At 43.9% G+C, this 26,047-nt stretch overlaps 1 protein-coding gene across 2 annotated transcripts; it reads left to right on the forward strand.

Moving 5' to 3' along the window:
- Positions 1-1,445: 1,445 nt before the first annotated feature.
- Positions 1,446-25,366, forward strand: LOC144699609 (Golgi apparatus membrane protein TVP23 homolog B-like). 2 transcript variants are annotated; one of them, XM_078570675.1, is made up of 7 exons: positions 1,446-1,568; positions 2,287-2,369; positions 11,699-11,843; positions 14,478-14,567; positions 17,783-17,914; positions 18,243-18,371; positions 23,024-25,366. In XM_078570675.1, exons 1-7 carry the CDS (start codon positions 1,557-1,559, stop codon positions 23,054-23,056), a joined length of 624 nt encoding a protein of 207 aa, XP_078426801.1. In that variant the 5' UTR covers positions 1,446-1,556; the 3' UTR covers positions 23,057-25,366. The 2 variants fall into 2 exon arrangements, with proteins under 2 accessions (XP_078426801.1, XP_078426800.1); XM_078570674.1 differs by lacking the exon at positions 23,024-25,366 and adding an exon at positions 20,431-21,184.
- The last annotated feature ends 681 nt before the right edge of the window (positions 25,367-26,047 follow it).

Below are 26,047 nucleotides of genomic sequence, written 5' to 3' on the forward strand. Positions count from 1 at the left end.
TCCCGCATGGGAGGCTGATAACAAAGGTAAGAGCCCATGGGATCCAAGGCAACTTGGCAAATTGGATCCAAAATTGGCTGAATGGCTAGAAGCAGAGGGTGATGGTCGAGAGGTGTTTTTGTGACTGGATGCCTGTGTCCAGTGGGGTTCCACAAGGATCGGTGTTGGGTCCCTTGCTGTTTGTGGTATATATAAACGATTTGGACTTGAATGGAGGAGGGTTAATCAGTATGTTCGCGGACGACTCGAAAATTGGTGGGGTGGTAAATACTGAGGAGGATAGTCTTAGATTACAGGAGGATTTAGACGGGCTGATCAGTGGCAAATGGAAGTGTGAGGTGATGCAATGGGGCAGGACAAACAAGGCACGGGAATACACGATGAATGGTAGGACCCTGGGAAGTACCCAGGATCAGAGGGACCTTGGTGTGCATGTCCACCAGTCCCCTCAGGTACTGAGGCAGGTAGTTAAAGTGGTTAAGAAGGCAAATGGGATACTTGCCTTTAGTAGCCGAGGCATAGAATATAAGAGCAGGGAGATTATGTTGGAACTGTATAAAACGCTGGTTAGGCCACAGCTAGAGTGTTGTGTGCAGTTCTGGAATCCGCATTATAGGAAGGATGTGATTGCACTCGAGAGAGTGCAGAGGAGATTTACCAGGATGTTGCCTGGGCTGGAGAGTTTTAGTTATGAGGAGAGATTGGATAGACTGGGGTTATTTTCCCTGGAGCAGAGGAGATTGAGGGGGGACATGATTGAGGTGTATAAAATCAAGAGGGGCATAGATAGGGTAAACAGGAAGGAACTTTTCCCCTTGATGGAGGGATCAATAACCAGGGGGCATAGATTTAAGGTAAGGGGCAGGAGGTTTAGAGGGGATGTGAGGAAGAATTTTTTCACCCAGAGGGTGGTGGGAATCTGGAACTCTCTGCCTGAAAGGGTGGCAGAGGCAGAAACCCTCATAACATTTAAGAAGTATTTGGATGTGCACTTGCGATGCCCTGGCTCACAAGGCTATGGGCCTAGTGCTGGAAAATGGGGTTAGAATAGTTAGGTACTTGTTTGGCCGGCACCGACTCGATGGGCCGAAGGGCCTTTTTCTGTGCTGTAAACTCAATGACTCTAAAATGACAAAAAAAATCAATGCTTTTTCTCCAGGTTTGCAGGCAGCAGTTTCCTGGATATTGATCTTCAAATTCTAGAGGGTGGGTAAACCCTAAATAAAACACAATAAGCAACAGCAGCGAATTCCTGACCCGCTTCACTCTCTAAACTCAGGACCAACAAACCACAACCGCCATTCAGCTCGAGGGGCTGGTACCGCGCCTGCGCACTGACTGGAAGGACAGGCCTTGCGCCTGCGCACTGTCAAAAGCGGGCAGCTCCAGCGCCTGCGCACTGACTGAGAGAACCGGTCTTGCGCCTGCGCACTGACCTCACTCCCAATCAGGCGCTGAGCGGACATCCAGGGGTAAGGGGGCGGGGCCTGAGGGGGTCTTGACGGTAAACAAGGGACACGTGGTCCGGAAGTGGTGTCAATGGCGGAGCGAAGAGAATGATGCGGCAGGTGAGGAATAGCGGGAGAGGGAGAGGGGGGGGATGGATAGATAGAGGGAGGAGGAGGAGGAGGAGGGATGGTGGATAGAGGGAGGTAGAGAAGTGAAGGGATATAGGGAGAGAGGGAGGGAGGGAGGGAGGAATGGATGGGGGGAGGGATTGATAGAGGGAGGAGGAGGAGGAAGGGAGGGAGGATAGATAGAGGGAGAGAGAGAGGCAGATGGATGGAGAGAGGGATAGAGGTGGGGAGGAAGGGAGGGAGGAATGGATGGGGGGGAGGGATAGAGGGAGGGTTGGATAGAGATGTAGGGATAAAGATAGGGAGAACGAAAAGGGAGAGAGGCATAGAGAGAGAAATAGAAAGGGGGATAGAGAGAGAGAGAGAGGGTGAGGGGATTAGAGATAGAAGAAAAGATAGAGGGATAGGGGAGGAGAGAGGGAAGTGGCCGGAGATGGGGAGAGGCATAAAGAGGGGGGGATCTCCCTCCCCTCCCCTCCCCTCCCCTCCCTCCTCCCCTCCCTCCTCCCCTCCCTCCTCCCCTCCCTCCTCCCCTCCCCTCCTCTCCCCCCTCCCCTCTCCCCCCTCCCCTCTCCCCCCCTCCTCTCCCCTCCCCTCCCCCCTCCTCCTCTCCCCTCCCCCCTCCCCTCCCCTCCCTTCTACTTCACCCATTTCCCTCCCCCGCTCGCGTTTCCCCTCTCCCCCTCATTTGTTTCCTTGCTACCCGCAGGAATCCAGTGATGAGGCGGAGGATGTGTCGCTTTTTGATGCCGATGATGAGGTGTCAAGAAAACCCAAGAGGAAGAGGATCCGGTAATACTGGGGTCTGGGTGCAATGGGGACCCAGAAGTCTCAGCCTGCGGGGTGGGTGTGTCGTTCTGAGAAAGGTTGTGCTGTTTTGTGGGGGGTTTAGATCTATCAGATGTTAGCCCTTTGGGGATTACGTCTATAGGTAGGATAGCTCTGGGGGCAAATTAGATCTGTTAGATGTTAGATCTGTGGGTGGAGGTTAGCTGTAAGGGCGAAGGTTCAAAGTCAAAAGAATCTGATGTTTTGAAAGGTGAATCCAGTTTTTAAAAAAATTGAAAAGGTAAATGTGTCTCCTATTTAAGATGGAGATGAGAAATTCCCTCTATCAGAGGGTCATTAGTCTGTGGAATTCTCTTCCCCATAGAGCAGTGGAGGCTGGGCCATTGAATGTATTCAAGACTGAGTTAGGCAGATTTTTGATTGACAAGGGAGTCAAGGGTTATGGGAGACAGGCAGGAAAGTGGAATTGGAAGGCCACGATTAGACCAGCCACAATTTTATTGAATGGTGGAGCAGGCTCAAGGGGTCAAATGGCCTACTTCTGCTCCTTTTTCTTATGCTTTTAAAATGTCATGTCTGTGTTTAAAGTGGATGTGATCCTCAGGGGGAGGTGAAAACGCAGTTCACGTGGGCTGATTTGGATCGGTGGGAGTGCGCCGGCCTCAGTGTCTGTTTCTCGATTGTTTCTGGACTTAGGGGCACTTGTTTTCACAAAATCATTTGTTGAAAATGTAGCAAATGTCGTGATTGGTCTGAAAGCAGGAACTGGTCAAGCGAGTGAGAAGAAGGTTCAATGCTGAAAGGTTGTTTTTGTTTAGATCAGACCCAGCTCTCGGGTCTGATATCTTAATAGGAAATCTTAATGCTTTGCCCAGTGCCAGAAAATTACCTACTTCCTCCTTTATTGTGCGATCAGTGCCAAGTGAAATTTGCCAAATCAGCTTCCTTAATAGAAATAAAGCTGTATTTTTAGGTTCATTAAATACATTAGAAACATAATAAATTTTCCAGGAAATACAACAGAAATAGAACTGACGATGAATAATTCACCTCAGGTTAGCCACAGGTTTGCTTAGGATGAGCTAAAAATCTTGTACATTTTTACTGAAGCTGTAAAGTTTGACATTGTTCACTCTGTGCTGTTCTTTTGAGCTATTACCCATTGTCAATACAGTTACCACATTTGTTGAACTCTTTGTACATAATTTGTTTATTGGAGTACATTGCTGATGAGAGCTTTTGTTTTTGATTTCTAATTGCCTAGCTTTTCAAAAATAATTATTTAAATAGATTGATTTATCTGAAAATTCTTAATTCATTAAACTTTCAGTAACTTTAACGTAGCAGTCATTCTTGTATACTGGTCCGAGTACATGTAATCTAGAACATTCTTTCCTTTTCTTTTGCCTTCACTTAGTTGCCTTCACCACCACCTTCTCAAGGGCAACTAGGGGTGGGCAATAAATGCTGGCCCAGCCAGCGAAGCCCACACCCCATAAATGAATTTTTTAAAAAAGTTAATAAGACTTGGTTAACAATATTTTTCTTTTGTTTAAATTGTTCTTTGGCTCTCTTTAATTTGGTTTGTGTGATCAGAAATTGGAAATTTTGTATGTGAAAAGTCATGAAATATTGACTCTACAGCAAGATGTGATTCTTAAATATTTGAACAAAGCTTTGTAGCCGTGATTTTACATTTTTGGGAGATTCCTTTGTACAAACTGGTGCTCTCTCACAGAGCGTGCTGTGGAAAACCACAGACTTGTAGCGATGATTCTCTATCGTTATTTTCAATGAAATGAGCTCTCTATGGGCAGTTGTTTCTGTTGGTGACACTTAATCATGGAATCATCTGAATACCTAATTTTCAAATTTGGTTTGCAGAGAATTGAGGGTTACTTTTGGATAATCATTACGTTAAAGATAAATGTACAGTGTGACTGTTGAGGTTTTGCATTGGTTACTGCAGTTAGAATACAAGAGTGGTCTGAATCTTGTGACAGTCAAGCTGACACCAGAATGAAGCAGAGTGAGCTTCCTTCAAGGAGGGAATCTGGTTCCACTTGCTGTGCAGTCGATTCAAGTTTTTTACCTTTTGTGTTTTGGTATGAAATGTTTTGGGCTTTGTATTGATTTAAACTTTGAGTGTAAATGCGTACTAATTGGCTATTATTGTAATCTTAAACAGCCAAAATAGTGAAAATCTTTGTTATACAATATTGCCGTAAAGGAAACTGACTTCTGAATACATGGTTGGAGTTGTATAGAACCTTGGTGAGGCCACAGCTGGAGTAGTGTGTGCAGTTCTGGTCGCCGCATTACAGGAAGGATGTGATTACACTGGAGGGGGTGCAGAGGAGATTCACCAGGATGTTGCCTGGGATGAAACATTTAAGTTTTGAAGAGAGGTTGGATAGACTTGGGTTGTTTTCATTGGAGCAGAGAAGACTGAGGGGCGACCTGATCGAAGTGAACAAGATTATGAGGGGCATGGACAGGGTGGATAGGGAGCAGCTGTTCCCCTTAGTTGAAGGGTCAGTCACGAGGGGACACAAGTTCAAGCTGAGGGGCAGGAGGTTTAGGGGGGGATGTGAGGAAAAACCTTTTTACCCAGAGGATGGTGAAGTCTGGAATGCGCTGCCTGGGAGGGTGGTGGAGGTGGGTTGCCTCACATCCTTTAAAAAGTACCTGGATGAGCACTTCTCACATCATAACATTCAAGGCTATGGGCCAAGCGCTGGTAAATGGGTTTAGGTAGGTAGGTCAGGTGTCCCTTATGTGTCGGTGCAGACTTGATGGGCCGAAGAGCCTCTTCTGCACTGTGATTCTGTTATTATGAATATCCTGCTCTATTTGTTGTTGGGCTATCAGACTGGGAAACTTCGAAACAAACCTAGTCTGGCAAAACATGAAATTCTTCTTGCTAATGTTGCAATAGATCATGTAAAGCTGTAGACCCCTCCTGAATTAAGCCATTTAACTTGGAACATTGTTTATGTTTTCAGAGATGAGGGGCTGGATTTTACCTTTCCAATATGCTGGGAAGTGGGGTGCCTGACGGCGTACCGGCGGGGGTGCCTGACGGCGTACCGGCGGGGGTGCCTGACGGCGTACCGGCGGGGGTGCCTGACGGCGTACCGGCGGGGGTGCCTGACGGCGTACCGGCGGGGGTGCCTGACGGCGTACCGGCGGGGGTGCCTGACGGCGTACCGGCGGGGGTGCCTGACGGCGTACCGGCGGGGGTGCCTGACGGCAGCTTTTTAACTCAACCACTGCGTTAACATATTATTGTCAGGGTTCCTGAGCAATTAGATTTAGCGGGCATGATGATGAGTTGATTTCAACCCTAGTGTTTAAAGGGATATCGCAAACGTCAAATTTAATGGGTTCTGGAGCGGGGAATCAGAACACAAGGAAGCGACAGGATGGAATGCGTGTGCATCAAGCTGACATTGCCCTGAAAATGGTGCAGGGGCTTTAAGAGCTCCGAGAAGGACCCCATTTCCTACTGACAGGAGGAAGAAGCCTGCCAGTGAAACCACCAAGGCTGGCAGGAGGTAACAGAGGAGGGCAGCAGCAGGTGTGTGATGCTATTCGCCTGGATTTGATGCTTTTAGTGGTTTAATGACCCAAGCAGGGCTTGGAAGGGAAGTACAGTGGCGTGTTCAAGTACATCATGCTGCCTTCTCAAACCTACTCCATCATTCCTAACACCAACTTACCTGGCAAGTGCCCCTATCTTCTCTGTTTTTCAGTTCCCTACCTCCCCATCTGTCTATCCACCACCTAACACTCACCCTCATCTTTATGCAGTGCCATGCCTCTCCCTCATGGTCACCCTCAACAAATACTCTGTATCCATCGTGTTAATATGGCAATCATCTGGTTAAAACCAATTGTTAGTTAAATGATGGGCATTAATTATCCCATCGAAATAAAATAAAAAGATACAGCTGGAACACTTTGTGTGGAAGCTACTAGGAAATGAGTAGCACTGAGGAGTTGTCTTGGAAATAAACCAGCTTGAACCAAGAGACCAGCCTGGATTAATTCTTCCACCACAACCTCTTATTGTGAGTAACACATCGGGTGAACATATGCCAATGGACTCACTCATCCATCCTTTCTTTCCCTCCTTGCAGGAGGAGGGGGTACAGACCATGACGGAGAGGAAGAGAGCTGGAGATGTCGATCCAGCCATCTTGATACTGACTGCTGTAGAGGAGGAGGCACTGAATGTCAGTGAAGCCTTGGTGTCACTGTTGAGGCTTCCCAGATACCTGGTGACAGAGTTAGATATCAGACAACCAGAAGGTATACAGCGCTCACTCATGTTGACTTGTCAGCAGTGAGTGAAATATGATCATCTGCATAATGATCAGTTAGAACTTCTTCACCTTGACTGTTCTAATTCATCTCTCATCTGCTGCTGAGCAGTCAAATGTCCCATGGGAGTTGATGCAGGAGGATGACTATTTCTCAGAGGAGGTCACCAGCTCTGAGGGTGTGTTACCACAGGGACTTGTGGAGCAGCTCACATCACACTTCAGTGGGGCCAGTAAGGAAAGGAGTTGGATTTTCACTTTGTGACTCTCACATCATAAGTGAACAAGAGCAGGTAACGGAGAAGGGGAACGTTGAAGAGTCCATGGCAGAGGTTGCAGACGTGCCAAGCTGTGCTCAGCTGGATGCAGGTGTTGAATGTTGAGGGCTGTCAGTGAAGAGGATGCTCCTGGAACAGCAGTAAAGAATGTGCCACCTACTAGCAGATGTTCCAGCCGCACTGTACTTGCTAAGAGGGAAATTGGAGTAGGCCAGTCTTGAGCATGAGTGCCATGATGGTGCAGGCCTTTCTGATGGTGTCTTCATCCATGGAAAGAGTGACCACCTATATGGAGCATCAAATGTAGCAATCAAACAAATACATGCAGGCCTCTCACCAACAACTTGTACACCATGAAGGTCATCTTAAATAGGATGACTGATACCCTAGACTTGGCCATTTTTCACCCCACTGATCTGCAGCAAAGTGCTCTCTAGCTGATAGCTAACATGGAAGTGCAGATGGGCCAAGAGAGGGGTGATAGTAAAAATGGACAAGGAAGTGGGGACTCTTAGTGTTTCAAGAACTCACCCGTTGCTCCCCCTCCCCTCAGTCATTGGCACACGTGCTGCTTCATGTCCTGATGGCCATACACAGATGTGGGGGGAGCAGTTCTTCACAGAGCCCTGAGGAGCTCCAGATCCCAGAGGACATTGACCAAGAGCGCATCAGCAGCGGTCAGAGCTGGGATCTGAGCTGTCTGCCTCTAGCCCAGCTGAAGCCCCAGGATTTGCAAGATGAAGTAGCAGTAAGAGGAAGAGGAAAGTTCTGGAAGGTTTACATTTGGGTGGTTGCAATGTTAGAATGTTAAGTTTGTTTAATTTTGAGCCATATAAATTTGCTTCTGCCACTCTCCTGTAATGCCCATTTATAGTGGCTGTCTGGCAAGTGTTTTTTTAAATTGTGATGAATGGTAAGATGGGAATTAACTCCAAGCAATGAGGGAGCGTTAAACAGAATACTTAGTAGTTTGCAGCATTGCTTTCGGTCGGGGGAGGGGCTGTCGGTGGGGGTCGGGGGAGGGGGCTGTCGGTGGGGGTCGGGGGAGGGGGCTGTCGGTGGGGGTCGGGGGAGGGGGCTGTCGGTGGGGGTCGGGGGAGGGGGCTGTCGGTGGGGGTCGGGGGAGGGGGCTGTCGGTGGGGGTCGGGGGAGGGGGCTGTCGGTGGGGGTCGGGGGAGGGGGCTGTCGGTGGGGGTCGGGGGAGGGGGCTGTCGGTGGGGGTCGGGGGAGGGGGCTGTCGGTGGGGGTCGGGGGAGGGGGCTGTCGGTGGGGGTCGGGGGAGGGGGCTGTCGGTGGGGGTCGGGGGAGGGGGCTGTCGGTGGGGGTCGGGGGAGGCGGCTGTCGGTGGGGGTCGGGGGAGGGGGCTGTCGGTGGGGGTCGGGGGAGGGGGCTGTCGGTGGGGGTCGGGGGAGGGGGCTGTCGGTGGGGGTCGGGGGAGGGGGCTGTCGGTGGGGGTCGGGGGAGGGGGCTGTCAGACGGGTGAACTGGTGGAACCTACGTGAACCTCGCAATAATGAGGACATGCCGGGCGGAATGAAGATAATAACAAAAAGCTAAAAGCTACTGCGGATGCTGGAAATCCAAAACAAAAACAGAATTACCTGGAAAAACTCAGCAGGTCTGGCAGCATCGGTGGAGAAGAAATCAGTTAACGTTTTGAGCCTTCATGGCCCTTTGGCAGAACTGAAGTATAGTTAGGAGAAAGGAGAAATATAAGCTGGTCTAAGGTGGGGTGGGTGGGGGGAGAGAGAAGTTAAGGGTGGGGTGATTGTGGAGATAAGCAAGCAGTGATAGGAGCAGATAATCAAAAGATGTCACGGACAAAAGGAACAAAGAGGTGTTGAAGGTGGTGATATTATCTAAGAAAAGTGCTAATTAAGAATGGAAGGCAGGATACTCAAGGTACAGCTCTAGTGGGGGTGGGGTGGAAAGACTAACAAAGTTTTAGTTTTAGATTTAAAAATAATGGAAATAGGTGGGAAAAGAAGAATCTATATAAATTATTGAAAAAAAAGGGAGGGGGGAGAAACGGGGTGGGGATGGGGGGAGGGGGTGTTTAAGATCTAAAGTTGTTGAATTCAATATTTAGCCCGGAAGGCTGTAAAGTGCCTAGTCGGAAGATGAGGTGCTGTTCCTCCAGTTTGCGTTGGGCTTCACTGGAACAATGCAGCAAGCCAAGGACAGACATGTGGGCAAGAGAACAGGGTGGAGTGTTAAAATGGCAAGCGACAGGGAGGTTTGGGTCTTTCTTGCGGACAGACCGCAGGTGTTCTGCAAAGCGGTCGCCCAGTTTGCGTTTGGTCTCTCCAATGTAGAGGAGACCGCATTGGGAGCAACGAATGCAGTAGACTAAGTTAGGGGAAATGCAAGTGAAATGCTGCTTCACCTGAAAGGAGTGTTTGGGCCCTTGGACGGTGAGGAGAGAGGAAGTGAAGGGGCAGGTGTTGCATCTTCTGCGTGGGCATGGGGAGGTGCCATAGGTGGGGGTTGAGGTGTAGGGGGTGATGGAGGAGTGGACCAGGGTGTCCCGGAGGGAACGATCCCTACGGAATGCCGTCAGGGGGGGTGAAGGGAAGATGTGTTTGGTGGTGGCATTGTGTCTACTCCGGCCCCCTCCCACAACTCTTTCTCCGGTACATCGATGATTACTTCGGTGCTGCTTCATGCTCTCGTCGGGACCTGGAAAAATTTATTAATTTTGCTTCCAATCTCCACCCCTCCATCATTTTCACATGGTCCATCTCTGACACTTCTCTTCCCTTCCTTGACCTCTCTGTCTCAATTTCTGATGATAGACTGTCCACCAATATCCACTACAAGCCTACCGACTCCCACAGCTACCTCGACTACAGCTCCTCACACCCCGCTTCCTGTAAGGACTCCATCCCATTCTCTCAGTTCCTTCGCCTCCGTCGCATCTGTTCTGATGACGCTACCTTCAAAAACAGCTCCTCTGACATGTCCTCCTTCTTCCTTAACCAAGGTTTTCCACCCACGGTCGTTGACAGGGCCCTCAACCGTGTCCGGCCCGTATCCCGCGCATCCTCCCTCACGCCTTCTCCTCCTTCCCAGAAACATGATAGGGTCCCCCTTGTCCTCACTTATCACCCCACCAGCCTCCGCATTCAAAGGATCATCCTCCGCCAACTCCAGCACGATGCCACCACCAAACACATCTTCCCTTCACCCCCCCTGACGGCATTCCGTAGGGATCGTTCCCTCCGGGACACCCTGGTCCACTCCTCCATCACCCCCTACTCCTCAATCCCCACCTATGGCACCTCCCCATGCCCACGCAGAAGATGCAACACCTGCCCCTTCACTTCCTCTCTCCTCACCGTCCAAGGGCCCAAACACTCCTTTCAAGTGAAGCAGCATTTCACTTGCATTTCCCCTAACTTAGTCTACTGCATTCGTTGCTCCCAATGCGGTCTCCTCTACATTGGAGAGACCAAACGCAAACTGGGCGACCGCTTTGCAGAACACCTGCGGTCTGTCCGCAAGAAAGACCCAAACCTCCCTGTCGCTTGCCATTTTAACACTCCACCCTGTTCTCTTGCCCACATGTCTGTCCTTGGCTTGCTGCATTGTTCCAGTGAAGCCCAACGCAAACTGGAGGAACAGCACCTCATCTTCCGACTAGGCACTTTACAGCCTTCCGGGCTGAATATTGAATTCAACAACTTTAGATCTTAAACTCCCCTCCCCCCATCCCCACCCCGTTTCTTCCCCCTCCCTTTTTTTTCAATAATTTATATAGATTCTTCTTTTCCCACTTATTTCCATTATTTTTAAATCTAAAACTAAAACTTTGTTAGTCTTTCCACCCCACCCCCACTAGAGCTGTACTTTGAGTATTCTGCCTTCCATTCTTAATTAGCACTTTTCTTAGACAATATCACCACCTTCAACACCTCTTTGATCCTTTTGTCTGTGACATCTTTTGATTATCTACTCCTATCACTGCTTGCTTATCTCCACAATCACCACACCCTCAACTTCTCTCTCCCCCCGCCCCCCCCACCTTAGACCAGTTTATATTTCTCCCCTCTTCTAACTATACTTCAGTTCTGCCGAAGGGTCGTGAAGGCTCGAAATGTTAACTGATTTCTTCTCCACCGATGCTGCCAGACCTGCTGAGTTTTTCCAGGTAATTCTGTTTTTGTTTTGGAATGAAGATAATGTTACTTTGTCTCTGCGTCATCTAATAAAGGAGTTAGTGAGAATAAAAAAAGAGCCCCTGAAAACCAAAAAGTGGCCCTTGTGAAAATCTCCCTGAATTGCTGCTGTTTTCACCTTGCTTCCACTGACACCAAAGAGCTCAGGAAACCTGTAAATTCCAAAGTCTGCGGTAATATTGCTGCAATTGAGCGATTACCAGATTGAAATTGTCAACGCACCTCTCCTGAGAGGGTTGTTTGCACGCGGTGTAAAATGCTGCACTTAAATGTGGAATTTAGTGGGTAGGAGCCAACTTCCTGACACGCTGCGCAGCCAATTTCCTCCTTTTTATGCTTCCGACCCAAACCCACGCCCTTCCACTGGTTAAAATCGAGCCTAAGTGACACTCCTTTGCAGTATGTGAAACAGTGAAACATAAACGATTGACCAGAGGTATTTTTCCAGAAAATCTGCAATGATATACCTCGTGCAATATTATATCGTTCTGTAGTTGTGGTAATGTATTGTCAGTGGATTTACTGAAAAAATTTCTCTCTCTTTTTTCAAGGCATCCAGTGGCTTGCTTCTTCCACCTGTTTTTCCGAATTAGTGCAATAATTGTCTACCTTCTTTGTGAGTTCCTGAGCACTAGCTTCATTGCCTGCTTTGTGACAATAATATTGCTTCTATCATGTGACTTCTGGACTGTAAAAGTAAGTAACCTTTGGAACACCTAATTTAGCTGTTTCGTACAGGGAGATTGTTCTGTTGTACTGAATGCTATTGGATTACTGACGATACACCATGGCATCCAGGGCTATATTCTAGCTGGATAAACATAAGACCATCACTTAAAAAAAAAACTGTGCAATAACAATTTCCTTTAGGAATTGGTAAAGGCCATTTGGTAGAACAGTGGTTTTAACCCACAATGCTCACTATGTCCCTCAATCTTTTCTCTTTCTCCAGAAACTGTCAAGTTGCCCCTAAAACCCATTTAATATTTGTTCCAGTAGCCCCCCCTTGGTAACTTATTCCCCAAGTCTAACACATATGTGTAAAAGAGAGGTTAAAGGTGATTTTCCTTCTTACACGGGGCTTTCTAATCTTTAATCTTTCCTGTATTTGAATGTTAGCAAACAGTTTGGCATCTTGGTAATTACAATCAGCCCAGTGAGTTTTTGACCTTGGTGACTACCTCATGTTGATGACCTTTTGCTCTTCACCACAAGTGAAAATGCTCTCACTTTGTCCACTCGGTCAAAATCTTTCATCATTTTAAAGGACTCCATTGGATTGCTCTTCAGCATCATCCTTAGACCCAGTCTGTTCATCCTTTCCTAATGAGTGTAACCTCACAGCAATGGTGGTGTGCCTTTTCCTCTTTTTTAAAAATTCATTCATGGGATGTGGGTGTCGCTGGCTGGGCCAGCATTTATTGCCCATCCCTAGTTGCCCTTGACAACTGAGTGGTGGTTTGCTAGGTCATTTCAGAGGGCATTAAGAGTCAACCACATTGCTATGGGTCTGGAGTCATGTGTAGGCCAGACCAGGTAAGGACAACAGATTTCCTTCCTTAAAGGACAATAGTGAACCAGGTGGGCTTTTACAACAATCGACAGTGGTTTCATGGTCATTATTAGACTTTTAATTCCAGATTTTTATTGAATTCAAATTCCACCATCTGCTGAGCCAGGATTTGAACCCAGGTCCTTGGAGCATCACCCTGAGCCTCTAGACCACTAGTCCAGCGAAAATATCACTACGCCATCCCTTTCCCCCAGTTGCAAGTTGCTGTAATTTTTATGCACTAATACTGGCTTACACCATGAACTCATTATTTTTTCCTGTAATATGCAACAATGCCATGGCATACAAGGCTATGGGCTATATGCTGGAAAATGGGATTAGAATAGTTAGGTACTTGTTTGACTGGCGCAGATTCGATGGGCTGAAAGGCTTTTTTCTGTGCTGTAGACCGCTATGACTCCATCTGGGCCATTAAGTAATCATGGTGTACTTTGTAGGTCTCAGCAAATTTCCAGCCTGTGGGATTATTGCATTGTCATTATTTAACCAGTCAATTGGATTAATGATGATGAGCACATCATTAACAGGTTACATAGGTGACAAGATTCTTAACAGTTTTAATATTCTCATAGGTTGGACTCCAGCAAATGGTGCTTTATCTATGCAGTTATGATGTTGCTGTTGGAATATAATGGCCCGGATTTTGTAGTTGTAATGATGGCGAAACTGTCTGCAACTTCATCCATACAGGCACAGTTAAACTGTCTGCAACTATACAGGCACAGTTAAACTGTCTGCAACTTCTCCTGTCCCTACACTTGCCGTTAAAAGTGGAACTCTAGACATTGCTGTCGGAGATTCTTTGCTCCTCCAGATGGAAACCCTAGAGATCAACTGAGTTAATATGAACTTCTTCTTTCCCCTAATCTCACTGTAGAAACCAACCACCCCCTCCCCCCAGTCTAACCGCTTGAATGAGATGTAACTGGCTTTTTAACTGCTTAAGTTCTAATTGCAGCTGAGCAATCTCTCTGGCCACGAAAAACTACTTTTTATATTTGTGGAATGTCAGATTTCTCTGTTCCCTGATAAAACTTTCGTAGATCTTATAAAAAAAAATTAAGTTTGTTTTTGATATTTCACTTTTTGTATTATTCCCATGTGTATGTCCCAATCTTTATTTTGCTTTCGGTAAAATTATGGAAAGTGAATGAGAGAAGCTGATTGTTACTTCCTGGTTTGCTGTCTGAGAATTTCTGCAATGTGATTGGCTGCTTATCCTACTTGATGACATCATTGGTGCCAGAAGCCAGAGATGCCCTCAAGCTGGTGCTAGAATGGAGCTAACATGAGGAAAGGTGAAATCCCCACCACAGAGATTGCTGGACCTTTGTGGGCAGGTCACCAGTAAGTACCGTCACTTCCCTGACTGCGAAGTCTGGGCTGTAGTTCAGAAGTACCATCTTGCTGTAAGTTGGCTGCTGTCCCAGTATAAATGAGTCCAGCATTATTTATCTCTATTGAACAGTAATGTACATGTTCAAATTCTGTACATCTTTTGTTAAATGGATGTGTGTAGCAGTTCTAATTGTTAGCTATGATTTGAAGTCAACTGTTATACCCACTGAAGAATCTAAACATTGCTGCTGCATATTTGAATGGATAACATGTTTTAACTCTTTATGAAGTAAGCCCTCAAGGTACTTGAACTAAAACTGCAATGTTTATGTTTTGTTGTGTTTGTAAGAATTACTATGCTAGTGCAATATATGATGAGATCCTGTAATTATCTTGCATTGTTTATATCTCTGGTCCAGAACATCACTGGTAGGCTACTGGTGGGGTTACGCTGGTGGAACCAGGTTGACGAAGATGGAAAGAGCCACTGGGTCTTTGAGGCCAAAAAGGTATGGTCGACCAAAAGTTGTTCCTTTGTTTAGATGAGACTGAAACAAATTTCTGTGTGTGTTGATCTGTAAATTACAGTGGGTGCTCTAATCTGGAAAGCTAGTTGGTAAAGGAAATACAGGATTCAATCTTTACAAGAAAACGAGAGATAGTTGTAGACTATAGAGCCTGTTGAGCCCTCTCTGCCATTCAGTACAATCATGGCTGATTGTGAGCTTCAATTCCACTTTCCCGCCTGCTCCCCATATCTCTTGCTAAAAATCCTTTTATCCCAGCTTTGAAGATTGCCAACGATGGAGCAACCACAACTTTCTGAGGTAGAGAATTCCTGAGATTCACTTTGAGTGAAGGAATTTCTCCTCATCCCAATCCTGAGACTGTATCTCCGTGTTCTAGATTCCCCAGCCAGCAGAAACAACCTTTTTTATCCTTTAAAGCTCCTTCAGAATCTTGTATGTTTCAATAAGATCGCTTCTCATTCTTCTAAACTCCAGAAAATATAAGCCCAATTTACTCAGCCTCTCGTCATAGGACAACCCCTCATCCCAGTGACCTTCGCTGTACCACCTCCAATGCAAGTATTTCCTTTCTTAAATGTGGAGACCAAAACTGCACACAGTATTCCAGATGTGGGCTCACCAAACCTTGTACAAATGTAGCAAGACTTCTTTATCCTTGTACTCCAATCCCTTGTAATAAAGGTCAACATACCATTTACCTTTCTAATTGCTTGCTGCACCTGCATGCTAACTTGGTGTGTTACTTGTATCAGCACATCCAAGTCTCTTTGAGCATCAACATTTACAAGTTTCATACCTTTTAAAAGTATTCTGCTTTTCTACTCTTAAGACCAAAGTGAATAACTCCATACTTCCCTACATTATACTCCACCTGTCATCTTGTTGCCCATTCACTTAACCTGTCTATATCTCTTTGTAGCCTCTCTGCATCCTCCTTACAACTTACGTTTCCGCCTAGCTTCTTATCATCAGCTAACTTACACAAAGAGACAGAGCAATGTATCTAAGTCATTAAATTAAATTAGATTGTAAATAGCTGAGGCCCCAGTACTGATCCTTTATTCACAGCCTGCCAATTTGAGAATGCCCCATTTATGCCTATTCTTTGCTTCCTGTCTGTTAACCAATCCTCTATCCATGCTAATATATTACCCCCAAGTCCATGAGCCCTTATCTTGCCTATCAGCCTTTTATGTGGCACCTTATCAAATGCCTTTTGGAAATCCAGGTATACTACATCTACTGGTTTCCCTTTATCCACCCTACTAGTTACATCCTCAAAAAAACCAAATTGTGAAAAAAACTACAATTTGTGAAACAGGATTTCTCTTTCTTAAAACCATGCTGTCTGTATCTGATCATTGCCTCTTAAATGCATTGTTAAGAGTTAATAGATCATCGTGCAATCATTTTCCCGACAACTGATGTTGGGCTAACTGGCCTAATAGTTCCCTGTTTTTTCTCCCTCCTTTTCCTGGATAGTGGTGTCACATTTGCAAAATTCCAATCTGCCGGGACAGTTCCAGAATCTAGGGAATTTTGGAAAATCATAGCCAGAGCATCTGCTATATCTGCAGCTATCACTTTTAGAATCCTCAGGTCCTGGGGATTTGTCGAATTTTAGTCCCTTAAGTTTCTTTAGTTTTTCCCTGCTAATATTAATTTATTTAATTTTGTCACTTTTTAGCATCTACATTACCCCTATTTCTGGTATTAAACTTATGCGTTCTACTGTGAAGACAGACACGAGACCGGGATTGTTTGGCCCCACCGTGACCAGCCAAAAGCCCATTGATTTTCAGTGGGACCGGAAAGTCCTGGCCAAGACCCTTGTTCAATGTCCCTGCCATTTTCTCATTCACCTTAATAATTTATCCTATCTCTGCTTCTAAGGGACTAACATTTACTTGAGCAACTCTCTTCCATTTTATATACGTGTAAAAGCCCTTACAATCTGTTCATGTTTCTGGCTAGTTTGCTCTCGATTTCTATTTTTTCCCTTTTTAACACCTTTTTGGTTTGTCCTTTGCTTGTTTCTAATACTCTCCCAATCCTCAGACTTGCTGCTATTCTTTGCAACCTTATAAGCCTCTTATTTTAATCTAACAGTCCCCTTAACTCCCTGAGTAAGCCATGGATGGATCTTTCTTGCTGAGTTTTTGCTTGTTGATCAAATGCATTTTTGAATATTCTTTAAATGTTTTCCACAGTTTATTTAGAGCCATTTCTTTGTCTGTTTCCCTATCCAACCTTAGCCAATTCTCCCCTCATACCTACATAATTGCCTCCAAGTTTAAGTGTGTGTTTGTGATTGGAATGTGTCACTTTCAAACCTAGCATGGAATTCAATTGTCTTATGATCACCAGTTCCCAGTGGAACTTTTACTATGAGATTACTAATTAACTCTGCTTCATTACACAATTCCAGATCTAAAATAATTGGTTCCGCAACACATTGCTCCAGGAAACTGTCATGAAAATATTCTACAAACTCATCTTCTAGACCACACTTGCCAATTTGATTGGTCCAGTCTATATGAAGATTAGAGTCCCCCTTGCAAATGTTACATTTCCTTTGTGCACACTCCAATAATTTATTGCCTTACATTTGTTTAGAGCTAAATTACAAACATACACATACTAACAACCACCCCATAATTTCAATAAATGTCCCTTCTTACGTGCTCGAGTGAAATCCCAATTAATACCCAATGCCTGCATGTAATTAGACACAATTAACAGTGGGGGGCGTACTTTAGTGTTCATGTCCCTTGAGACTTGAGCAGCATGGATGCTGCTTCAGAGTAGCTCTGACAATGATTCCTTATTGCAGCATCTGCCTTACTTGCAGGAACTGGGCATTGCTCTATTAAAGTGAACAACTTGTATAGGATAAAGGAAGCAGTTAAGTTGCTTCCACAATACTAATCATCAAAGTAAATCAATATTGAAGAAAAACTGTTTAACTTGAATAAGCAAGAACAGGGCATTTTAAAAAGTACATAAGTAATACTTGAAAATGTTTAAGTGTAAATTTTAAATTAATTACATAAATATTTACTGATAGTTGAAATCAAGCTGGAAAGTGTATATTCCAGATAATAGTTGCATTGAGGTGAGTTCTGAGGGAAAGAGTAGAATGTTTCGTTATTCTGTTCTAATTTAAAATGTTTTTATCTGTGTGATCTTCATAGCCTTCAAGGAAAGGGAAGAGAATCTCCTCCGAAGCTGAATCCAAAATCTTCTGGTTAGGATTAATCATCTGTCCCATTCTGTGGGTCATTTTTGTCTTCAGCACTTTCTTTTCCTTTAAATTGAAATGGTTGGTAAGTTTGTGACCGTGTGCCTAGGTGTAATTCTGTGGTTCAGATTTTTCTTACAAAAATAACATTGATCATTTTTTAATATATTTGCATCAATACAAACAGTGCAGATAGTTTTCTATAGTTTGGGAGATTGCAGAATAGAGACAGATTGTTATACTTGTATCACTTGAAATGTTGTCTTAAAAATTCATGCCATTCTTGAAATAAATTTAAAAACATGTTATTCCGCACATAGTTTTGCTAAATCAGTTGTATCAAGCGGATATTGTTTTACATCCATGGGATATTCTTTTCAAGTGCTCTTACTGTTTCTCTCCCTTTGGAACAGGCTGTGGTTATCATGGGTGTTACGCTTCAAGGGTCCAATCTCTATGGATACATAAAATGTAAAATAGGAAGTGGAAAAAATCTAACTAGTATGGCTACCTCCTATCTGGGCCGCCAGTTTTTCAAGACGGTGAGTTAAATCTGAGACTCTTGGTACCTCATATTGTAGTGCTTCCCAAATTTGGGAAGTTTACTGTATTACATGCTTCTAACTTATAAGACAATTATTACGATCCCCTTGGAGACCAGCAAATTTAAACCAAAAAAATTTGAATGTTTAAAATTGTCAGCTAAACATTACTTAGGGTGCTAATACTGTAAACTACAGAAAAAATGATCCTTATTAGTGCCCTAACACAAGTGATAACCCCATACCGCATATAGGCATTACAGCATGCTCTCTGCAGAATCGCAGTCTTTATAGGAAGCAGTCCAAAGTCACTCCCAGCTTCTAGTGGGTTTGCTTCTTCCAATTTCGCTGAGTCGTAACGCTCACTTACCGTCGAACGTCCTGTCCCTCGGTTTCCTGAGAATTTCCGAACCGACTTCCAGCAGCAAGACTCACTCTGGTGATTCTTTCTCCCGGCTGTGCTAGGGGACGAATCTTCTACTGGTCTTAGACCTCTGCAGGTTTCTTCTCTTCACCAAAAAGGACAGGCTTTCACCAGCATTCTGCCTGGTAGCTAGCAGAGAGCAGCTTTTTCCTGCTGCTTGCAACGGTTGCTGCTTCTGTGTCCAGGGCTTTTAATCAAACTATTTGGAAATCTGTAAACCTGCGCAAAGCAAGAACAGCTGCCTCAGAGTCTGTAAGTCGACTCATGGCAAAGCTAGATTCTCTGTCCTTTGTTCTCAGGCGTTAAACCTGGCATGTGGACTTCAATAACCTTTGACCTGGGTTCCCTGTTCCTTTGGTAACCAGTCACATCAGTTTATCGTTGCGCAGACATGAGCCTTTTCATTATGTCATTTTACCTGGAATTTAAAGAGACAGTCCAAATCACAACCATCTTATAACACCTCACATTAGGAACACAACATATACTTTTTTCTCAGTAACATTTTGTGAAACGAAGTTCATTAGACTATTACATTACCGAGGTAGTGTAAAATCACTTTAGTTTGAATTATACATCACAGTTGTTCGTTTGCCAGATTTTTCTTCGTTTTACTGATCAATAATTTTTGTCCTAAGTTCGGAATAAAGATTTCTATAATCTTGTTGTTTTAATGATTTAGAAACTCATCAAAGTTGGCTGGCCTGTAATGCACTCCAGTCGATGAATTGTAGACGGCACATAGGATACGCCATTATGATATCAAAAATCATCATTCCCCTTGCCTGAATCTGGATCACATTGAACCACAGTTAGCACAAAAGCTAACCAAAAGCAGAAAAAGGTTTTGGATCAGCAAAAGGCCAAAAAGTTTTCCCACTATTTTTGAAAATGGCCTCTCCTACTTTCCTTAATCCTTCCTCTCTCCCGGAGCCCATCTGGTTGTCTCTTGAACCTATTGATACTTATCCACGTCAATGGCTATCTCAGCCAATTGGGAGTAGCTTTACAACATAGACCGTGGCTCAACATCACCTCAATGGCATTTCGGGTTGGGCAATAAGTGCTGGCCTTGTTAGCAACACCCATAACCCAAGGATTCATTTTACAAATTTATCAACTTAAATGATGCAGATTTATTTAACTTAACACAGATTTGAAATGTATTGTTAACAGTTTGTCTGGTGAATCTCTCACTGTTGTATACCATTGAAGAAATATATTAACAGACAAAGGGAAGTGACTTTGAATCTGTAATCCAATTTCTGGATTTGGCTGCCTGTTTCCCTGGTTTTCATTACCTTAGATTCATTCCCTGCTATCCATTATCTTTAGAAGTACACTATTGCTGCAAAGACTAGCAGAACTGGCAAGAAGACTGCCACACCTCTCATTCTGTACAGTCTGCGCAGTTTATCCAACGTAATGAATTTAAGGAGCGATGCTAGTTAGTTATTTTCAGATGCTGTGCAGTACTGTGCAAAACTTACATTGGAGAACAAATTCCTAAAGAACTGCAGGTCCCCCAGTTTGAATCTGCTCATTACCTCGATAGAAATGCCTTGAAGTATTTTTGAGTTGTGACTGCCCTTTGTTATTTTTGCATCTCATGTTTCTGTGGCTGCCCTCCGACAGGGTACGGAAGTGAAATTTGAGCCTTTTCCAAAACAAGAAACATGAAGAGCTTTTGGAATGATCAAAAACATTTCTCGTTTTGTTTCCTTTGTGCCTGAAGATGATGTTTGGTGTTGGGTTGTGGCTCCACAGGTACTGGCAGTCCCTTCTTAAATGGTCAAGTCTTCATTTTCTAATCCTCTGTGGGAGGCATCACAGCTGAATTGGATCTTGACTGTTGTGTTTTGAGATTTCATTCCAGGTGTTCTCTTGTGCTCAGTGCCAAACACCATCAATAGAGGTACTTGCTCCAGACAATCCAGAACATTATTTTGGATGTGTTATCTGCCCAGTAGCATTGTCTGTCTGAGGGGGGGTTAAAGAATCTCTCATTATTTACTGTCATTGAGAAAAACGTCTTGTGTACTAGTCTTTGGTTTTTGAAGAAACAACTTTATCAGACTCTGTAACCTTTGGTGTGAGCTCCCAGTCAACTTGCTAAAAGTAAACTGTTGATGTAGATGCAAATCATCAGGATGGATTACATTCGATTTCATAAATTATCTAGTATCTCGAATATTGCTAAAAAGAGAGACACATTGCTGAAGCTTTTCGTCTTGCAATTATCAGGACAAACACAAGAATGTCAAATTTCAAGCCATCATAAAAGTTTATACTGTAAGCGAAAAGAGTACTGAGCAGTTGACAAGTCAAGTCTGATTGGCCGAGGCGTTGCCATGGAGAAAGCAATAGGGACCTATAGGCTCCCCAAGCTCTGGAGGAGGTGTCAGCTGTGGCTCAGTTCATAGCACCCTCGCCTTTGAATCAGAGGGTTGTGGGTTCATGTCCCACTCCCGGAAACCAAGAACTGTGATTGTACTCGAAAGAGTTGCAATCTGTGACTGTTGATAACTCGAAAAAAAGCTCTGGAGTAATTCAGAAAAGGTGCAAGGCTTGAAAGCATTCTTCCTTTTGTTTGCAGAGAACAGATCCCCACGTATGAACGTATGTTGCTTCTAGCAGGTATAAATGAGCCACGTTATGAGCTCGATTGATATCTTAAATCCTGATGACCCTAATAGCTACACTAACAACCAATTTTACCCACCTAGTTATACTAAGCTTAATCTGAGCACCTCCAATGCTGATATCACCTAACTCAATGCAGTGCAGGGACTGAGACGTCCAGTACCACATCGTACAAGGCCGTTTACAGACAAGGACAAAATTCATGTTTGTACATCAACAGTGGGAGGATTAAAATAGCTTAAGTTGATGACATTTTCACTGATATATACAAGCCGACTGCTTTTAATATGGTTAAATGGTCTTGAATTACATCTCTCCAACTCCTTAATCAAGACCTTAATATTGTGTTGCATGAATCAGGTCAAATTGAAATATGACATACAACCTGCAGTCAAAACCATTACAGTATTGGTGTAATATGATATGGCATTCAAGGTTTCAAATGATAATTTATGGGAGGTATATTTAGATCTGTTTCAGCAACAACAGCCCATTAATCTAGTAGTTACAGTAAGTGGGTTGTTCTCTGCACCCAAGGGAATGCACGAGGCCTGTTTAATCTACATAGACAAAACTTAACTGACCTTGACTAGATGCAGCACGATGAATAATGTCTTTTTTTGTGAGCTGCCCAGAGCAAAAAGGTCTGTACAGCTCCGATTGAAAATAATTTCGAGTGTCTGCACTGATACCCTAATTGTGAAAAGGGTCCAGTAATTGATCCATCATGTTGCAAGTGAGCTGTCAGCACTGGGGGGCATCAGCGCGATTTATCTGCAGCATCCATATAAAATGGCTCAGTTTAAAACTTTTTCTGGTTTGTACCTTGCTCTGTGTTTGGGGGAGTCTGAAAGTGAGTAACGTGTGCCTTACAGCACATGAGAAAAGCACCGACTGGTATGTATCGAGACATCGACTGGGAAAAGACTTTCTTCGTTTAAAGGAAATAAATGTCAAACTTTGTATGTTCCCGTGGTGAAAATCTGCCCCAAATGATGCCTCCATGCAAGGAGGCATTATGTGATTGTATTCTTATTGTGGTCTATAGAATCCAACCAATAAATGCTGTTTAACAACAAGTGTTGAGTTTCTGGCAAATGTATATTGCATAATTTGTGAGCCCTTCCTCTTTGTCACTGCCTGGGCCCGGATAACTTGTCAGTCACGGTTTTCTGTCATAAATTGTACATCCTTCAGCCTAGAATGCCCCAGCAAGCATTTACATTTTGTTTTGATGACCTTTATTGTGCCACTAAATGAATAAAATAGACAGGCAAAAAAAAAACCTCGAATGGACTTATTCTTCAGTCAGTTCATGCGATATTGAAACAATAGGATTTTCATGTTAATGTTCCGGGCTGTAATCTGATCTGATGATTCAGATAATGTTTGTGTACCTTGTGGATTTCATTGAAATAGCTTCATGATGTCATGGTCAAAGTGACTGTAATGCTATTATCTAATGGTCAGCATAGTACTAAAAGTACAGAGATGGTTACATTACGATAGATTGCTGTTTTAGAAAACCAAGCAGACTATTTGAGCAGCCTGGCTGATGGAGTTCACTTCTTGTTTAATGTCACAGGCATTGAAGAAAGAAGAGAGCACAGAACCTTAAAAGAAGGATGGCAGAGTTGTCTTTTGTATTGTGAATTTTGGAACTCCTGTTGCTGAAGACTGACAATTTTTACATATTTTTTTCTCTCTAATATTCAAGAACCCATTTGGAGAAAACAGAAGACCAGATAAAATTGCAAGCAACTCATGATTTATACTTCTCCTTTTTTTCTGTTTAATTATGTTTGGAAACTGTCATCGTTGCTCTCAACTCGAGCTGATTTAATTGTCTGTGATTGAGCCTGAAATGAACCTTTAAAGCACCGTTTAATTTTAGTCTTAACAATTTGGAATGATTCTGATGTGTAGGGAGGATGTGTAAGAGGAAGAGGGAACCTCAACACTCTTTAGGGTTTGGGAGATCAAGGTTGAAGTTTAAAACTTTTCATCATAAACAATAATATTTTGAAGGCGGGGGGGCGGATGAGGTTTAGAAATTGTGTGCTTTCTAATACGACACTAGTCTGAGACCTGTGAAGTGTTTGAGCTACTCTTTAAGGAGGAAATAATGTGGCTAAGAAAAAGAACATCCTTTATAAATGCACAAAACCATCCAGAGAAAAGCAATTTCCAATTTATAAAGTTATAGCAATAAATTGATGTTTAAGTGTGTCATATCGTACGCCAAATGGACACAATTTACTTTTTGTAAAACGTGATATTTGTCGAAAGATTAAAACAGAATTTGGGAAACTTTTGACTGTGATTGAATTCAGATCTAGCTGGTAAATGAAACCACTTGAAGGATGAAGGCAATGATGTTTCAGCCGACATACAGCCTGCAAGTGAGTACCAGTTGCTTCATGATGGTTCCGGTGCAATGTGTTTAAATGTGACACCAAATCAAAATATTGCAGGTGCCAGAAATCTGAAATTAAAAAAAATGCTGGAAATACTCAGCAGGTCAGGCAGCATCTGTGTGGAGAGAGACAGAGTTAAAAGTTTCAGGTCAAGATGACCTTTCATCAGAACTGAAGGCTATGGACAGAAAGGTCAGCGTGGAGGAGCAACCAATCCCTATCCACCACCACCCTCCCCTGCCTGGCTTGTTCTCACTCTGAACTACTTCGTCTTCAACTCCATTTACTTCCTCCAAATGAAAGGTGACTCCCGGCCACGCCTGCCTTTTTGTGGGATATGTAGAGCATTCCCATCCTACTTGGGCCCCCTCTTTTTCCAGTACATTGATGACTGTAATGATGCTGCTTTCTGATTCCCTCCCCGCCCCAATGAACTGGAAAATTTAACTGGCTTTGTTTCCAATTTCCAGCTTTACCTGGCCCATCTTGACTCTTCCCTTCCTTGACTTCTCGGTTTCCATTTTGCTACAAGCCCACGGACTCCTACCTTGGCTACACTTCTTCACACGCTGCTTCCTGTAAGAGCAAAAGAGTGAAAAGCAGTGAGGTTCCAACAAACAAGCTCATCCATTATATTAATGATATGTGAAAGTTATTAATGATATTTGTTTACCTGTAATGTGTAATTATAATGATTTACAATAGAGGGTAGTTAAAAAAAGAAACGCTTATAGGGGCACTCAAGTTGGCAAATCTTAATGAGGAGACATGACCAAACAGTTTGGGAACCACTGCCTTAGAGGACCCCTAAGTGAAACAACGATTTACTTAGACATCTTTCTATTTAGTATATTGTATTTACTGTTCATGATGTGGTCTCCTCTACATTAGAGAAACCAAACACAAAACTAGTGACTGCTTTGTAGACACCTCCATTCAGTCCACAAGTGTGACTCTGAGTTTCCTGTTGCTTGTCATTTTAATTCTCCATCTTGCTCACACTGACCTTTCTGTCCTTGACCTGTACAGTGTTCCAGTGAAGCTCAATGCAAGCTGAAGGAACAGCAGCTCCCCTTTCAACAGCACTGTACAACCTTCTGGACTCAACACCGCAACAATCTTACATCATAGCCTCTGCATGAATTTTCTGTTTTTTTGCTGGGTGGGTCTTGTCTCATTCTTTTTATTCCCTCATGTTGCATTCAGATGGCTGCTATGCAGCCATTCACACCTCATCTGGACACATCGTTTGTTGCTTTACGTTATACATTACCACTTCCTTTAGGTTTTGTACCATGAAACCTTTTGTCATTTAACCTCTCCTGCCCTCCACCCTATCACTTCCCTTTTGTTCTTATTTCTCTTTCCCCCACCCCCCCACCCCACTTTCACTCACTCAAAATCTATTTTGTTTCTATCTTTCCTCAGTTCTGATGAAACCTGAAATGTTAATTGTTTCTCTCTCCGCAGGTGCTGTCTGACCTGAGTATTTGCAGCATTTCCTGTTTTTATCTGTGTTTATATGTGAGTTTTGTTGGTGTTTTCATGCCACCAGATGCCCCTGTCACACGGGAACAGCACACCCAAGAGTTGGGTTTTTATGTATGAGACTTTGGAATGAAAGGCCCATCATTAAACATCAGCAGATTGTAACCATGGCTCATGTTATTCTCACCCAAACGATGCGGCCGTCCAGCTTTGTAAAATTTCTGTAGCAAGTGAACATAGGACTCTGTAGATTCAGGAACCTTCCTCTCTAGTGAAGGCTGTGTCCTGTAATCAATCACAGGCACTATAATAACTAATTTAAAAAATAATTTTAAACATTGCTGTAAGATCAAGGCGGAATAAAAGGGACAATTTCAAAGGAATAGAAAGTTTCTGTTTGGTCTGTTACCTCAACCTGCTGCTGATGGATGTTTGCAACACCTCCCAACAGAAATATGCACAGGAATTCGGCTCGCTGTACACCAGCGATGGGACATCGCTCTGCTTTACCCTTCAGCAAGTGAAGCTGGGTCCAGCTGCCCAGTGGCTTTGCATGTTCCTGAACCTCACCAAGCCTTCCACCTGAAGTTTAAACAGACCTCCCCAATCAACCTGAAGGCAGAGAACCTGACTCAGCGAGTTTCGTGAATTCCTGATAAATGACGTGAGCATCTTGGACCAAACGTCAGAAATGTCAGCCCCAC

Source organism: Cetorhinus maximus, chromosome 24 (assembly GCF_964194155.1).
Source record: "Cetorhinus maximus chromosome 24, sCetMax3.hap1.1, whole genome shotgun sequence".
Classification (NCBI taxonomy): Eukaryota; Metazoa; Chordata; class Chondrichthyes; order Lamniformes; family Cetorhinidae; genus Cetorhinus; species Cetorhinus maximus.